The sequence below is a fragment of the Prenolepis imparis genome, unplaced genomic scaffold (genome assembly GCF_030444845.1).
Source record: "Prenolepis imparis isolate NDT839.2.m4 unplaced genomic scaffold, iyPreImpa1.0 SCAF_10, whole genome shotgun sequence".
NCBI lineage: Eukaryota > Metazoa > Arthropoda > Insecta > Hymenoptera > Formicidae > Prenolepis > Prenolepis imparis.
The window spans coordinates 6,880,134-6,897,840 of record NW_028141168.1 but is presented as its reverse complement, the minus strand read 5'-3'; the positions used below and the strand labels follow the sequence as shown (position 1 = coordinate 6,897,840).

Below are 17,707 nucleotides of genomic sequence, written 5' to 3'. Positions count from 1 at the left end.
TAACAATAAAGTATGCTAATTATACGTTTTAGCTTCATCGCGCGATTATGATCTAATTTACTTTTGAGGAGTTACTTGAAAAACTGAGAGAATATTAGAGATAATTTGCGATATCTGTTATCGAGAAAATTAAAAAAAAACTTGACTTTTTATTTGCGTAATGATAAGAAGTTTTAGACGAGCTAGATATATTTAAACAGAATTCTACTTCTGAGCGTCAAAGTAATATTCACGGTGCATATAAAGACCGGCTGTTCTCGTTTCAGTGCACAATAAGCTTCTTGTTCTCCATTCTCGCTTTTTCTCAACGTGTATGCGTATTATACGTAAATACAATTGCTGAAAAAATATGACTTAATTTGACAGTTGTCACTAATTTTGTGCATTTATATTTTCCAATATGCAAAATAATAGAAGATTCTTTGAAAACAAGAAAGAATATTTTTAAAGTCAATACATTAATAAAAAAAATTACACTGCGAATATATTAACAATATATTTGTTCGTTTAAATAAAAATTAATTTAACACATATATCATGTAAAAGATTTTAATCGTTTTACTCTATTTTATTCTAATTTTCTAAATGTCAAATATATATATATGTGTGTGCTTGTTTATTTATGCATCTCATATTTCGGAGAAATTTTTTTTAAGTATGTTTTGATCTACATAGACCTTTTGTAAAAAATGAGATTCCGGGTTTGCATCTTACTACTTACATCAGAGATACTATTAGTATAGAAAGTGTCACCAGTAAACTTAACCTTCCTCGATTATATCGTGTCATTCACTTTGTGATTCATTTCACTCCGCCCTCGCTAGATACGGAGGCATTAATCTATACGTTCCCACTACTATACCAGCCATCAAGTATGACGGCACTCGCGTAATTGCTCTTAATTCATCGTAAGTGACTGTCCAGACATTTAAGAATGCCATTCATGCCCGCGTTCTTCAGACTTTCTTCTCTCGGTAGGAGGAAACACACCGTGATCGGAATCGCCCATCTCGTCGGCTAATCGAAAAAAAAAAAAAAATCTATTTGATACAGAAAAAGAAAAAATATACTTGCCACGTTCTTCTTTTTTTTTTGGACAGTGAATACGAAACGATAAATAATATAAGCGATTTAGTAGCGTTTTATCTTTAACCTCATTGTACATATAAAGTAGATAATAATATACATGTAACAAATAAGTTCTGACAACGCTTGTTGATAATTAAAACATCGAAAATTAGCTATTACGATTACATGATGGATAATAAATAATAATTGCAACCGTGGAATATCTTTAATTTCGAAAGCTCGATGCAATCACATTTGTATATGTATCATTGATTTGTGCAAGTTTTGTGTATGTGCATTATATGAATTATTTTTCTTCGGTGTCGGGTTTATTATCGAATATCCATATCGGTTTACCGTGGTTCTCCTTGAGTTTTTGCAAGCGCGTGTCCGTACAAATGTGTAAAAAATTACGCCTTTGACCTGTAGAACACTTGGTCCATTGAAAACATCGACTGTTTTAACTGAATGTGCTTCATGCAGCTGCAGTTGCAACTGTACTGTCAATTATTATTCATATTAATCAGTAAACATCGTTTGCGACAGATCGTTGTAAATTAGACAGAACATTTCGTTAGATGTTACTTTAAATTTAAATCATCCTCTGCCCTATTTTAAAACAGAAAATCATTGTTGATGATGTTTGTTGATAAACGTTGATGACATTTCTTGCTTGGCGTGAATTTGGCACGAAAAATTTATATTTGATTCATTGTGTATGTGTACATACAATATAATTTAAGTTTATACATAGAAAATTATAATTCATATTCTGTCAGAAAAGTTAATATTTAAATTTAAATTATTTAATTATAATTAAATTAAATTATTTTATTTGATATTGAATGATATTTAAACTTATGTTAGATATTTGATTTTTAATTGATAATTATATAATAATATTAAATAAATAATTTGACATTTAAATTTATATACAACTGTATGCTGTTTACATTCTATATAAAAATTAGCATATAACTTTAGTTTAAATTTGACATTTCTAAATTTGATTCATTGAATAATTTTTTCAATAATATCAGAAAAGGGAGAAATATAAGGCTTATCAATTTTGCTTCTTTATATTTATTACTACTTTCGCATCTATGCGTGATTTGGATTTTTGTTCGCCACTTTGCTGCATGCAGATGCATTGTATATACACAGAGAGAATTTTCTCTTAGAAATTACCCTGAAAATCATGGTAATCGTATCGGGACAATATGGTATGATAAGAATTTTAAAAATATGTTTGATTAATTTTACCATATTTTTAGTAAATTTTATTATACTTTTAATAAAATTTTAAAATATTTTATTGTGATAGATATTACTTTTTATTATGATAAATATTAATCAGAGAAACTCTCATAAAATTCTTTCCATATCGTATTGTTCCATGATTACCATTGATTTTCAGGGTAAATTCTAAGAGAAAATTCTCTCTGTGTAGTATATATAACATAATGCGAATGCAATAATTTTATCACAATATTTTGCAAGAGTCGACATTACGCCAATGTCACAGTGTGCTCTTAGCCTCCCGTTATTCACCTTTTTACAGGACATTCGATGCGACGCCGTTGCGATATGTGTATTTCGCATGTGTGACATCATTCGCGTGATGTAATCGTAGTGTAGTGAGCGCGAGGCGTTGCGTCTCCCACGCGGAGGCAAGCATATATAACGTTTTATTAAATGAACACATATATGTATATATAGAATCGGGTATATTCGATGAGTAGCTCGTTAACAGTTTGCACACGATTTTCTTGATATTTGGTGACCCTGCAAACTTGACGATGATAACAGCGATGCAATTAATTAATCAGTGCGGTGAGGACAAATTTGAGGGACACATGAATATTGGATGAAAATCGAAGGAAACAGAGATGAATTTTCGCTTAAAATAATTTTTTTTCTTTTTGATAATCAAGAAAAAATAATTTAATATATAGGAATGTATGGAAAATGTTAGAAACGGTTGTTTAATACAAACATTCCCTATATCCTATATGTAATTTATATATGTTTAAGGAAATACATTTCATTAAATGTGTTCTAATAATAGAGAGATTATGTCTGACATATCAGATTTATTGTATGATAAATTCATAAATCAGGTGCTAAAGTTTATTTATTGCAATTCGTTTTCAAACGGATTTATCAGTATTTACTTTTTGATATCACAAATATAATCTTTGTGGAGTGAAAAATAACTATGCTTATATACTGTAAGGCTTTTATAACGCAGACTGTTTTTAAAAAACGTGCAAAAGTTTTAGAGTATATTTTTTTGTTCTAAAATTTTTTTCTTAACGAAATTATCAAGCCCTTAATAATTTTTGCTTTATAATCGAACGAAATAAACAATTTCTGTCAAATTAAACTCTTTGTAAATGGAAATAAAAAACCAATTAATCTTTATTTCATATGTCAAAATTTTTATATTTGAAAGCAAAAATTAAAAAAAATATATAGAAATGGTATATGCATTCAGTAAAACTTTTATTAGAAAAAAGTCAATTTTATATTGTTCAAATAATACGCCATTGAAGTTTTGACATTTTTAGCAGTTTGGATATATCGATAAAAATTTATCGAAAAAGAATTAAAAAATCTATAAACGTTATGTATATATGCAATCACATGGTTATATGCCAATCACATTGCACTATCGAACAGTGTCGTATAACATTTAATCCTATCTAAAGTTTCTGTATTATTTATTTAGCGTTATTAAGCGTTTTTCGAAAGAAGGGAGAAAATAATTGCACGTGCATATAAAAAGAAGATAAGATTACTTTGCCATTCTCTCTTATCTGTACGTAAAAAATTGACGCGACAACGAGCTGACTAGACATAGAGTTTACTAAAGACACGTTCTGCATCATGTTGCTTACTACTATTGTATTATGCGTGGGTAGAAGGAAGAAATTTTTATGATTATTGTGTCCGTTTATTTTATGCGTGGTACCATGTTTATGACCTGTGGTTGAAGATCTATACATATTCAACGTTAAATATTTTCTGTATTATATATTCTTACAGAATGTCTCCCGTAACTGGTAGTACAATCAGAAAGTATTAATTCTAGATAAAAAAAAAATAAATAAATAAGTTGAAAATGCAGAATAAATTTTTTTCGTTTTATTTTCGATAAAATTGACTTTGAAAATTTGAAAATTCATAATATATCATATTATATTACTTTAGAAGTAATATTTAGAAGTAATATCGAATAATAGATAATATAATATAATATGTATATGTATATTAATTTTTAATATATAATAATTAATAATATATTACTTTTTTAAGATTAGATGAATCTCTAACAATCTTGTATTATATATTATCAAATTTATCTCGAGTCATTATTAAAATACATATGAAAAAATGTTACATATTATTTCTATTAAAAAAAATAAAATTTATCTAGATACTTAATACATTAATTCTTTCTCTCTTTTTTATATAACTTTAATTTCTTATATAACTTATTATTTCTAAGTGTTTTATTAAATGGAAGAAACTGCACTTTTATATTTATATATATGATAATATAATAGTGGTTATATTGACAAGAGACATTTATATAATGTCGCAAATTTTTTTTTAATTGTTCGCTCAAATTAATCACTTTGTTTGATGCTGTTTCAGGTACACCCTTTTTAAGGGTTAGACAGAAGTGAGCTGTTGGTCCGATTGACAAAATGACGACCGATATCTCGGTGGTGCGCGGGGGATGGGACCCCACGTTGCAACAAGAGATTGTCGACGAGTACGAATACGATGGGGGAAACTCGAGTTCGAGACTTTTCGAACGCTCACGTATCAAGGCGTTAGCTGGTATGCGATTTTGTTAATTCTTTTTTCGTCCTCACAGTGTAATCTCTGTCCTTTATCGATTCTATAAAGCAAATACAGCAGAGTTCTACTTTTTCATAATATTATTTTGTAATAAAAATGGTAAAATATGCATACATTAGTGAAAATGTATGTTTGCCATGAGATATCAATCAACCGCATCCTCTTGATAATTACTTTACGAATTCAAGAACTCGACTTCTCGAGCAGTTGCTTTTTAGCCTGGACCGAGAGTGGTCAATATACATATATATATATATATTCGTTTAAATTATTATTATTAATAATTATTAATAATTTATTGAATTAGAAATAAATATTGATTATTTGTACTAGAATTTTTTTTTAAAGATGAATTATGATAAAGTTGTGTTTGATCTTCGAGGTGAAGAAACTTCACATTAATTACTTCAAGCCTATCGTTTAATTAATTTAATTAATTCGATTATTATATTATTGAACAAAGTGTCCCTACATAATTTATGTCTATCTTAAATTAATATTGTTAACTTTAATTAAGTTTATACAATATATCTTAATTAATTAAAATATACATTGATCTAAATTTGTTAAGAATTTATTAGGATCGCTCAAACACATGTGTAATTTTCTTCGTCAGGTGAGCGTGAATTAGTGCAAAAGAAGACTTTCCAGAAATGGGTCAACTCCCACTTGGTTCGATGTTCGTGCCGGATCGGCGATCTCTACGTCGATCTGCGGGACGGCAAGATGCTGATAAGACTCCTGGAGATCCTATCGGGCGAGCGTTTACCGCGTCCCACCAAGGGCAAGATGCGCATCCATTGCCTGGAGAATGTGGACAAGGCCCTGCAATTCTTGCGCGAGCAAAGAGTACATCTGGAGAACATGGGTTCTCACGACATCGTCGACGGGAATCCGCGTCTGAGTCTGGGTCTCATCTGGACGATCATTCTGCGATTCCAGATCCAGGATATTACGATCGAGGAGACGGACAATCAGGAGACTAAGTCCGCCAAGGACGCGTTATTGCTGTGGTGTCAGATGAAGACCGCCGGTTACCACAACGTGAACGTAAGGAACTTCACGACGTCGTGGCGAGACGGTCTGGCGTTCAACGCGATCATTCATAAGCACCGTCCGGATTTGATCCATTTCGACAAGCTGTCCAAGTCGAACGCGATCTACAATCTCAACAATGCATTCAACGTCGCGGAGGACAAACTCGGTCTCACGAAACTCCTGGACGCTGAGGACATCTTCGTCGACCATCCTGATGAGAAATCCATCATAACGTATGTCGTTACATATTATCATTACTTCTCAAAGATGAAGCAGGAGACGGTGCAAGGTAAGAGGATCGGCAAAGTGGTCGGCATCGCGATGGAGAACGACCGTATGATACACGAGTACGAGAGCCTGACCAGCGATCTGTTGCGCTGGATCGAAGCGACGATAGAAGCGCTTGGCGATCGCAGATTCGCGAATTCCCTGGTCGGGGTCCAGTCGCAGCTCTCGCAATTCTCGAATTATCGCACCGTGGAGAAACCGCCTAAATTCGTGGAGAAGGGTAATCTCGAAGTACTGCTTTTTACTCTGCAATCGAAGATGCGCGCGAACAATCAGAAGCCTTACACGCCGAAGGAGGGTAAGATGATATCCGACATCAACAAGGCCTGGGAGAGACTGGAAAAGGCGGAGCACGAACGAGAGTTGGCCTTACGCGAGGAATTGATCCGGCAAGAGAAGCTGGAGCAATTGGCGGCTAGATTCAATCGGAAGGCCAGCATGCGCGAGACATGGTTGTCCGAGAATCAACGACTGGTGTCGCAGGACAACTTCGGCTTTGATCTCGCCGCCGTGGAAGCCGCCGCCAAGAAGCATGAAGCTATAGAAACCGACATCTTCGCCTACGAGGAGCGCGTGCAGGCTGTCATGGCGGTCTCGCAGGAGCTCGAGGCGGAGAATTATCACGATATCGAGCGTATCAATGCTCGTAAGGACAACGTGCTGCGTTTGTGGAACTATCTTCTAGAACTCCTACGCGCTAGGCGGATGCGGCTGGAGCTGTCGCTGCAGCTGCAACAAAACTTCCAGGAGAAGTTGTACATTCTGGACAGCATGGAGGAAATCAAGATGCGACTGTTGACGGACGATTACGGCAAACACCTGATGGGCGTGGAGGACCTGCTGCAGAAGCACTCTCTCGTCGAGGCGGACATCAATGTGCTAGGCGAGAGAGTCAAGGCCGTCGTCCAACAGAGTCAGAGATTCTTGGAACACGGAGAAGGCTATCGACCTTGCGACCCGGCCATCATCGTCGAACGTGTACAGCAACTGGAGAACGCGTACGCCGAACTGGTGCGGCTTGCGATCGAGCGTCGTACAAGGCTTGAGGAATCCCGAAAACTTTGGCAATTCTATTGGGACATGGCCGACGAGGAGAATTGGATAAAAGAGAAGGAGCAGATTGTATCTACGGGTGACATTGGTCACGATCTGACGACTATTAATCTACTACTGTCCAAGCACAAGGCGTTGGAGAATGAAATACAGTCACACGAGCCGCAGTTGATGTCGGTTGCTGCCGTTGGCGACGAACTAGTTCGGCAGCAGCATTTCGGCTCGGATCGTATTCAAGAGAGACTCCAAGAAATTCTCGGCATGTGGAATCATCTACTGGATCTGGCAGCTTTCAGGAGAAAACGACTCGAAGAGGCTGTCGACTATCACCAGCTCTTTGCGGACGCGGACGACATCGATATTTGGATGTTGGATACCTTACGGCTCGTCTCCTCGGAAGACGTCGGTAGAGACGAGGCGAATGTGCAGTCGTTACTGAAAAAGCACAAGGACGTGACGGATGAACTCAAGAATTCTGCCACGACTATCGAGCAACTTCATCAGCAGGCGTCCACGCTAGGCGAGCAGGACGCGAAGTCACCGGAAGTCATCGAAAGACTGACCTCGATAGATAACAGGTATAAAGAGCTTCTCGAGCTGGCTAAATTGCGTAAGCAAAGACTCTTGGACGCCCTGTCGTTGTACAAGGTATTCAGCGAGACTGATGGAGTCGAGCAATGGATCGGCGAGAAGAACAGGATGCTGGATACGATGGTGCCCGCCAAGGACATCGAAGATGTCGAGATCATGAAGCACCGTTACAACGGCTTCGAGAAAGAGATGAATGCAAACGCGTCTCGCGTTGCCGTGGTTAATCAGCTGGCCAGGCAATTGCTGCACGTCGAGCATCCGAACTCGGAGCAGATAATCGCGCGACAGAACGAGCTCAATCAGAAATGGGCCGAACTGCGCGAGAAGGCGGAGGGTAAACGCGAAGAGTTGAATTCCGCACATGGCGTACAGACATTCCACATCGAGTGTCGCGAGACCGTGTCGTGGATCGAGGACAAGAAGCGAATCCTGCAGCAGACCGATAGCTTGGAGATGGATCTGACCGGCGTGATGACACTGCAGCGCAGACTGAGCGGTATGGAACGCGATCTGGCGGCCATTCAGGCCAAATTAGACGCCCTGGAGAAGGAAGCGGAGGCCATACAGAAAGAACATCCGGAGGAGGCGGCTATGATACGCGACAGAATCGCGCAGATCCACCTGATTTGGGAGCAGCTGACGCAGATGTTGAAGGAACGCGACGCCAAGCTCGAAGAGGCCGGAGATTTGCACCGGTTCCTGCGTGATCTCGATCACTTCCAAACGTGGCTCACGAAAACCCAGACCGACGTCGCCAGCGAGGACACGCCGACCAGTCTCACCGATGCCGAGAAGCTACTCACACAGCATCAGAACATCAAGGAGGAGATCGACAATTATACCGACGACTACCAGAAGATGATGGAGTACGGTGAGCGACTGACGACGGAGGCCGGCGACGGCGACACGCAATACATGTTCCTGCGGGAAAGACTGAACGCGCTGAAGATGGGCTGGGAGGAGCTACATCAGATGTGGGTGAATCGTCAGAACTTGCTATCTAATTCTCTGAATTTGCAAGTGTTCGATCGGGACGCGCGTCAAGCGGAGGTGCTTCTGTCGCAACAGGAGCACATCCTCGCCAAGGACGAGACTCCGACAAACTTCGAGCAAGCGGAGCACTTGATCAAGCGACACGAAGCTTTCATGACTACTATGGACGCCAATGACGAGAAGATCAATTCAGTTGTGCAATTTGCCGGACGTTTGGTTGACGAGGGACACTTCGCCGCCGATAAAGTGAAGAAGAAGGCCGAAAATATCAACGAGCGTCGCCGAGTTAATCGCGAGAAGGCTAATATACTTATGGAGAAACTCAAGGATCAGCTGCAGCTACAGATGTTCCTGCAAGATTGCGAGGAACTCGGCGAATGGGTGCAGGAGAAACATATCACTGCTCAGGACGAGACATACAGAAGCGCGAAGACTATTCACAGCAAATGGACTCGTCATCAGGCGTTCGAGGCGGAGATCGCGAGCAACAAAGATCGTTTGCAGCAATTGCAGCAAGCCGCGGACGAATTGATTCAACAGAAACCAGACTTGGCCGAGATTATCAAGCCGAAGGTAGTCGAATTGGCGGATCAATTTGTGGAGCTGGAGACCACGACTCACGATAAGGGTGAACGATTGTTCGATGCGAATCGCGAAGTATTGATACATCAGACCTGCGACGACATCGACTCCTGGATGAACGAGTTGGAGAAGCAGATAGAGAGCACCGACACCGGCTCTGATCTGGCTTCCGTAAACATACTGATGCAGAAGCAACAGATGATCGAAACGCAAATGGCGGTGAAAGCGAAACAAGTCACCGAGCTCGACAAGCAGGCGGAACATTTGCAGCGCACCGTGCCGGACGACAAGATGGAGGAGATCAAGTGCAAGAAGGAGAAAGTCGCCCAGAGATTCGCGCAGCTTAAGGCGCCGCTCACCGATCGTCAGCGGCATCTCGAGAAGAAGAAGGAAGCCTTCCAATTCCGACGCGACGTCGAGGACGAGAAACTATGGATCGCGGAGAAGATGCCGCAGGCGACCAGCAGCGAGTACGGAAATTCCTTATTCAACGTTCATATGCTGAAGAAGAAGAATCAGTCGCTGCGTACGGAGATCGACAACCACGAACCCAGGATCAATCTAGTGTGCAATAACGGGCAGAAGCTGATCGACGAGGGACACGAGGACAGTCCCGAGTTCCAGAAGTTGATATCCGAATTAACGGAGAAGTGGCGCGAGCTGAAGGACGCGGTCGACGATAGGAACAGGAATCTGCTGCAGAACGAGAAGGCGCAGCAGTACTTCTTCGACGCCACCGAAGCCGAGTCGTGGATGAGCGAGCAGGAGCTGTACATGATGGTCGAGGATCGCGGCAAGGATGAGATCTCCGCCCAGAATCTGATGAAGAAGCACGAGTCTCTGGAACACGCGGTCGAGGATTACGCGGAAACGATTCGTCAGCTTGGCGAGACCGCTCGGCAGCTCATAAACGATCAGCATCCCTTGGCCGATCAGATCGCCGTGAAGCAGTCGCAGGCGGACAAACTCTATGCCGGCTTGAAGGATCTGGCGGGCGAACGACGCGCCAAACTGGACGAGGCGCTCCAATTATTCATGTTGAACCGCGAGGTCGACGATCTCGAGCAGTGGATCCAGGAGCGCGAACTGGTCGCCGGCAGTCACGAATTGGGCCAGGATTACGACCACGTGACCCTGCTGTGGGAGAGATTCAAGGAGTTTGCGCGCGACACCGAGGCCATCGGTTCCGAGAGGGTGGAAGCCGTGAACGGAATCGCCGATTCCCTGATCGCTACCGGACACTCCGACGCGGCGACGATCGCCGAGTGGAAGGACGGCTTGAACGAGGTCTGGCAAGATCTTCTGGAATTGATCGAGACTCGTACGCAGATGCTGGTGGCCAGTCGCGAGCTGCACAAGTTCTTCCACGACTGCAAGGACGTCCTCGGCAGAATCCTGGAGAAACAGAACGCCATGTCCGACGAATTGGGTCGTGACGCCGGCTCGGTGTCCGCCCTCCAACGTAAGCACACCAATTTTATCCAGGATCTGTCCACGTTGCAGAGCCAAGTGACGCAGATCGAGGAGGAATCCGCCAAGCTGCAGGCGAGCTACGCCGGGGACAAAGCGCGAGAGATCACGAATCGCGAGGCCGAAGTCGTGGCGGCGTGGAACAACTTGCAATCGCTGTGCGAGGGCAGACGAACCAAACTGGAGGACACCGGCGACCTCTTCAGATTCTTCAATATGGTCAGGACCCTGATGATCTGGATGGACGACGTGGTGCGTCAAATGAACACGTCTGAGAAGCCGCGCGACGTCGCCGGCGTTGAATTATTGATGAACAACCATCAGAGTTTGAAGGCGGAGATCGATGCCAGGGAGGATAATCTAATGGCGTGCATCAATCTCGGGAAAGACTTGCTAGCCAGGAACCATTACGCTAGCGCGCAGATAAAGGAGAAACTGGCAGCGTTGACCGATCACAGGAACGCGCTTTTACATCGATGGGAGGAACGTTGGGAAAATTTGCAGCTCAGTAAGTTTTGTACTTGCTACTCGAAAATAATATATTTCAATTTTGTATTTGATATCTTTTCATTAATATTATTGGGAAAATTACGCGTATCTATAGAATATCTAATATTTCGGAAATTATAAATATACTGTATGTGCGTTTAATTAATACTTGTTTATTTTTTTGTGCCACAGTTTTGGAAGTCTATCAGTTCGCTCGAGATGCAGCGGTCGCTGAAGCATGGTTAATCGCTCAAGAACCATATCTTATGAGCCAGGAGCTCGGAGTAAGTATAATTATTATCGTACGCGAACGTAAAATCTGAATTCTTAATCCAGCACGTCTCTTTAAAAAAATGTTCTTTCCACAGCATACTATCGACGAAGTTGAAAATTTGATCAAGAAACATGAAGCTTTTGAAAAATCGGCAGCTGCGCAAGAAGAAAGATTTAGTGCCTTGCACCGACTTACCACTGTAAGTAATCATCACATACAGTCATTTCTAAATAATATTGTAATAAAAAATCTGAAAATGCTGTAAAATGATTATATTAATATTATATTAATATAAAAATTATATCACACACACACACACACACATTATTACAAAATTAAATTAATTATATCACAATATTATAAAATGATTATAATACGAATTATGAATATTACGGTTTTGAAAATAAATAATGTTTCTCTCTTTTAATGCAGTTCGAACTGAAAGAGCTAAAGCGACGGGAGCAAGAGAGGGAAGAAGAGGAAAGACGCAAGAAGGAAGAGGCGGCAGCAGCGGAGGCCTCACGTTTGGCCAAGGCAACACCCGTAACTAGTCCAGACGAACCACTCAGTGAAAGGTAAGATATGTAGATATTTTATCGCGATTACACACGATGCGATGCGATCATGATTATCATTAAAAAAAATTTTTTCTTTGTCACAGAGCCGAAACTGACGGAGCAACAAGCGGAGAACGCGCTGAAGACGAGGGACACGGTATGATTGCACTTAATAAATATGTTTCTTGGGTTAATACTAATCGATACTATATAACTCTTCTCGGTACTTATCGTATCTGCTAATTCGTCTTACGATTTCCGTTTGAAGATGCTATTGGTATTGATGAATAATAATCGGTATTTAATATACGTACATTATATTTGAGAATGTAATGTCGAGTGCTTTTCTAATGGGGTTGTATTCGTAAAAACTTTTGTTGATTTGGCGTAGTAACGATTGCAAGATGGTAGTAATTAATTTTGTATAACCGAAAGAGAGAAATTGAAGAGAAGAAAAGCAAATCGAGTTTGGTTTATATAACAGTTTGTTCTTTTTGGTATGACTAATATAATCGGTACAGCAAAGAATCTTGCTTCTTCAGAGTAAAGTTTAACTCTGGCAATTAGCATTACTAGGTTTGTTTGGATAAGCATGTGTGATATCGCTAACAGCACGTTTATTTTTGCCTTCTCCTATCTCCGCGCGATCCAAAAAAATCTATTCCGATCATATAAAATCCGTCGGTCCATCTCTCATCCCCTTTCTTGCACCCTAATGCGGCACGGAAATGCACGAACCACAGTGGCACATCGCAAGGCTTCTACACGTACACCACAGCCTCAGGACAAGCCCAAGGAAGGTGAGTGTTACTTGAGGCGTGTAAAACTTGTGCAGATTAAAACGCTATTACATATATATTTAAGTACATCTTAATTTCCTCCGACTTCTGTCTCGAAATTATAATGTGATCTTACCTGGTGGTTCCTATAATCTTTCATCAAATTGGTGACGGATGGATAAACGGATGATGGATCCAATACTTATATTATAATTGCTTCGCTCTTCACATCGCAGATTCACATAAAGTATCACAAGTCACATATGTTACAATGATCTTATATCTTTCAGCGCACCTATCGCTCTCGCCCGCACAAATCGTCACATTTATATGCTTTTATTAATTTTTTCTCTACCAGGTGTTGGCTGTTACTACCCCGAGATGTTCTTCTCGTCATTTGTCACAAACTGATATATCAAACATATGTTTCATAATTTACTAAATATTTCTAATAATATAGATAATATTTAATCGACGTACCTATATGTACACGAGAAACGATATACATACTTATAACAGTATAATTTTATACATTATTATCTATATTATTATTGGTACTATTTTTGGTCGTACTATATGCTCTGTTAAAAATCATTTCATTCGCATCGCTGATTTGGTAGGTACTTATTTAAGCTATCGTATTCCTCATTCATGCATGATTATGTGTTGACTTATATAGACGATAAAATGCTTAAATACCTTATTGGAAGATAAGCGTATCGGAATCGCCGTCATTCTATAAATATAGAAGCACAACTCTGTGTTCTATTATTTAATATTTGGACGCAAATATACCATTATAAAAATATAAATATAATATTTAATTATTTATGAATATATATATATATTTCTTTTATATAATATAGAAATATATTAATATATTTATTTAAAAAATATATTAATAATAAAATTATATATATTATATATTTTACATTTTAAATTATATATAGAATTATACATATATAGAAAATTCATGATTAATGATTATCATGGAATAATTTTCGCGATAAATTTTATTTTGTTTTTCTCAGCAGCGCGACTCTTCCATAAGGAATGTTTTCGCGTTATTAATCATAATAATTGATATAATTGACTATAACTATGTTGAGTATATACGTAAGGTATTTATATCACGCGACGTACATCTAAGAATAATATATATATATATATATATATATATATATATAATATATATAGCATGATTTTGTGATTGGTGTGGTGTAGTGCATGCACAAAAACCTAGCCAACTGTCTTTCCGGGAAGGAGAAGGGATTCCTGTCGCGCCAACCTCTGCGAAAACTCCGTCGCATGGTATTCCTCGCACACCGACAAGTAAGTGTTCAATGATGATCTCACAAATTACATATACATACATTATAAAATATCGTTTATTAATAATTTTTTCCTCGCGATTGTCTTACATAAGCAGTCAAGGCAAATTGCATAATTAATGAGAGGCTACGTCTATTTAATTTATTTTTAATAATGAAGAAATATTTCAGAATGTAAGGCTGTAATTGATACTTTTGATCGGGATTAATTCATACTGAAATAATTAATTGCATAATTAATGGGAGACTACATCTTTAATTTACGAATGAGAAATATCTCAGATGCAGTTGATATTTTTCGGGATTAATTCGTGTTGAAATAATTCGGCTTTTCTCCGGAAGCAGTTTTCGTTTGTAAGGATCCAAAGGGACACGCACTTCCGTGTTCATCCACAAAACGACAAGCTCTTATGACCCGCAGAACCTCGTCCACCAATCGCGGTAAATCGTCGTCGTTTATTGTTACGTGACGTACGATTCCTTGTTCATCTATAATGAATAGAGCTCTGTACGCTACCCCGTGTTTTTCGTTCAACACACCATAATCCTTTGTTATCCGATGATTCTTGTCGGAGAGCAAGGGAATTTTTATTTCACCCAAGCCCCCTTGTTTCCGCGGCGTCGTCGCCCAGGCAAAGTGCGAAAATTTGGAATCCGTTGAAACAGCTACCACCTCCGAGTCTATAATAAAATATAAGAATTAAATCAAAATAATAAAATATGAGATTAATTTTTATTTAATAAACTAGTTTTTTTATGTGTCATTCATGTCCAAATTTTTTTTTAATTATTTTGTATTAGTAGAAATGCATATACAATTAAATTTGCATATATGCCACATTTTCGAGAATGGACTTTATTAATTGATCAAATTATTTATATAATTCATAGAGAGTTCGCTATATTTTACCAATCTGTATTATTGAAGACGAGTAGTAATATAAAAAAAATTAATTTATTTCGACAGATTTTGTAAGAAAGTCACATTTGTCAAAGTTCTCACTTCTGAAATTAATTCAAGATGATTGCAGAGAAACTTAAAAAAATAAAATTAATAGTAGACTATTTTATATGAAAAAAAAAATTTTTGTTACAAACATTTTGTCAAAGAAATTAATAATAAACTCTATTTTGTACGAAATTTTTTTTTACATTTTATCAAAGCACTTTGACAATATTAAAAAATGTTTAATAGCGAGAAGACGATAAAATTCATACTAATATGGTGAAATTCGGCGATGCGGTCGCTAAATTGAATGAGCTCGATGGGACATACAAACGAGAAGTCCAAAGGGTAGAAGAGAAGTACTAAGTACTTTCCCGAGAAATGGTCCGACGATAGATCTTGTATCTTCAAATCAATTATCGCGACACTCGACCAGGGTGGCGCGGGTCGTGACACCGCTGGTATCAATCGTATTTCCGGTGTAGTTTCCCGCGGGGTTTCCCATCTTTCCGTGCAACACGAGTTCATCCCGAACGTATTATTTTTTTTACATTCATCATGATCGTATTGGAGTATTTTTCGAGACCATCGTGTGTCTCGTGGAAATTACACTGCAAATTACACTGCAAATCGTAACTATTGTACGAAACTTTTTACGATCGATATTGTTTTTATTCGTTGTCACGCGACTTCACTATTTTTAAAACGTCAGAATTATATATTTATTCCGTCGCGGAAAATAAATAATGACACTTTCTCGTGTGACAAATGTATGCTATTAAGTTGATGCAAAAGATTTACCGCGCTTCTGTTTTAAATAAATTTATTGATTTTCGATTGATTAACGGAGAACACTTCTGGAAATATATAATTTCCTCTTTATTCGATTATATTTTTAAAATCTGTTCTTGCTCGATGAAGAATGTATTAAAGTCAATGATTATTTTAACGGATGAAAATTATTTTAAAACCAAAATGTTCCACGAGGAAATCGACCAACTTTAATAATATATTCTATAGAGATATCTTCCAGCAAGAAAATGATGTTATTTTGATTGTATATAGCCAAAAAATCATAGAAATAGCAAATATTAAAGCAGCAATTGTTTTAAGTTTATTTTAACACGTACAATAATGAATTTCTAATTTGATAAGTCAAATAGATTTATAGTGTACATGATCTTTTTTTGCAGGAAAATTTTTCTAGAATACACTTGAATTTTGTCGGTTTCCTTAAAAAAATTATGCATATTTTTTCCTCCTCTAATCTACAGATAATTTTTATGAATGACAACTGTGCATAATAAAGTTCAGATTAAACTGTTTATATTTATGTATGTATAAGGTCTCTCTCTTTTAATTTAGGAAAAAGGGAATAATCACATTTTTTTCTCTAATTAAAAGAGATAAGCTGTAACAAATATAATTTAATCAAAAACAAATATAATCAAATTAAATGATTGAACACTCGATGGGACATCTTGCATATAAATATAGAAATATGAAATATGTATGTATATTTGTATATATTATATATATTGGAATATATACATATATAATTACTTATATTATAAATACAATAATTCTCGAGATAAATGAAATTTTATTTCGAGATAAATATTTATTTATGAGTTCATGTATATCGGTTATTTGACATTTGCATGAGCATGTTGCATGAATGTATCCTCGTATTGTTCGTATGTAAAGGGCAAGTTAAAGGGCATGGAGAAGTAACGTAACGTATATGCATATATATGGATATGAGGATTATTAATGAGACATGTTGTTTACCTGATCAAATTCTCTGCTACAAGCTAAGTGGTTCAGGGTACAGAGTAAGTAGCTAATAAACGTTATGTGTGTTGCGTACGTCGTTAAGCTCCAAAAGGCGGAAGCGGCTCCGAGTCTTTAAGGCGTAAGGAACGAAGTCGCAGCAAGTCGCCGTTTAGGAGCTTCCGCTGGAGAAAGTCAGCCAAGTCGCCGAGTTTAGATCGCAGTGGTGTGAGTGACGATGAACATAGTATCCCCGGTAAGTGAAGAAAAGAGATTTATGTGGTCTACAGTAGTTAGACATGTACGTGTTTTACTCATTACACTTGTATTATTTACACAGATAATCCACTTCAATATCTAATAAATATATATTCGAATAAATCATTATTAGAAAAAATCGGAAATGTAATGTGTTTCTAAATTGCTGCTGCGATAGTTTTTCTTCAATATCCAGGTGGATTCTGTGATCTTTCATATATTTGTACCCATCTATTTAATTGCTTTATTAATTAATCATGCTTTATTCTTTCAGTTACTACTTAAGCGCACATTATATTTCTAACAATTATTTTGTCACTGTAATGTATTCAAAGAAGTCAGCCGTG

General features: G+C 38.0%; 1 protein-coding gene and 1 pseudogene across 7 annotated transcripts in view; one reads left to right on the top strand and one right to left on the bottom strand.

Moving 5' to 3' along the window:
- Beta-spec (spectrin beta chain) overlaps positions 1–17,707 on the top strand; it is a 38,611-nt gene that overhangs the window by 15,464 nt on the left and 5,440 nt on the right. For 2 of the 7 annotated variants that reach the window (XM_083048171.1, XM_083048170.1), the window contains exons 2-10: positions 4,729–4,917; positions 5,555–11,461; positions 11,635–11,726; positions 11,811–11,915; positions 12,149–12,291; positions 12,378–12,430; positions 13,017–13,073; positions 14,277–14,384; positions 17,209–17,358. In XM_083048171.1, coding sequence (XP_082904297.1) covers positions 4,782–4,917; positions 5,555–11,461; positions 11,635–11,726; positions 11,811–11,915; positions 12,149–12,291; positions 12,378–12,430; positions 13,017–13,073; positions 14,277–14,384; positions 17,209–17,358 — 6,751 coding nt within the window. In that variant the 5' untranslated portion in view covers positions 4,729–4,781. The remainder of the gene's footprint in view (positions 1–4,728; positions 4,918–5,554; positions 11,462–11,634; positions 11,727–11,810; positions 11,916–12,148; positions 12,292–12,377; positions 12,431–13,016; positions 13,074–14,276; positions 14,385–17,208; positions 17,359–17,707) is intronic. The other 5 variants (XM_083048172.1, XM_083048173.1, XM_083048174.1 and 2 more) reach the window with 5 other exon arrangements.
- On the bottom strand, positions 14,538–15,974 carry LOC145942098 (peroxiredoxin pseudogene; annotated as a pseudogene).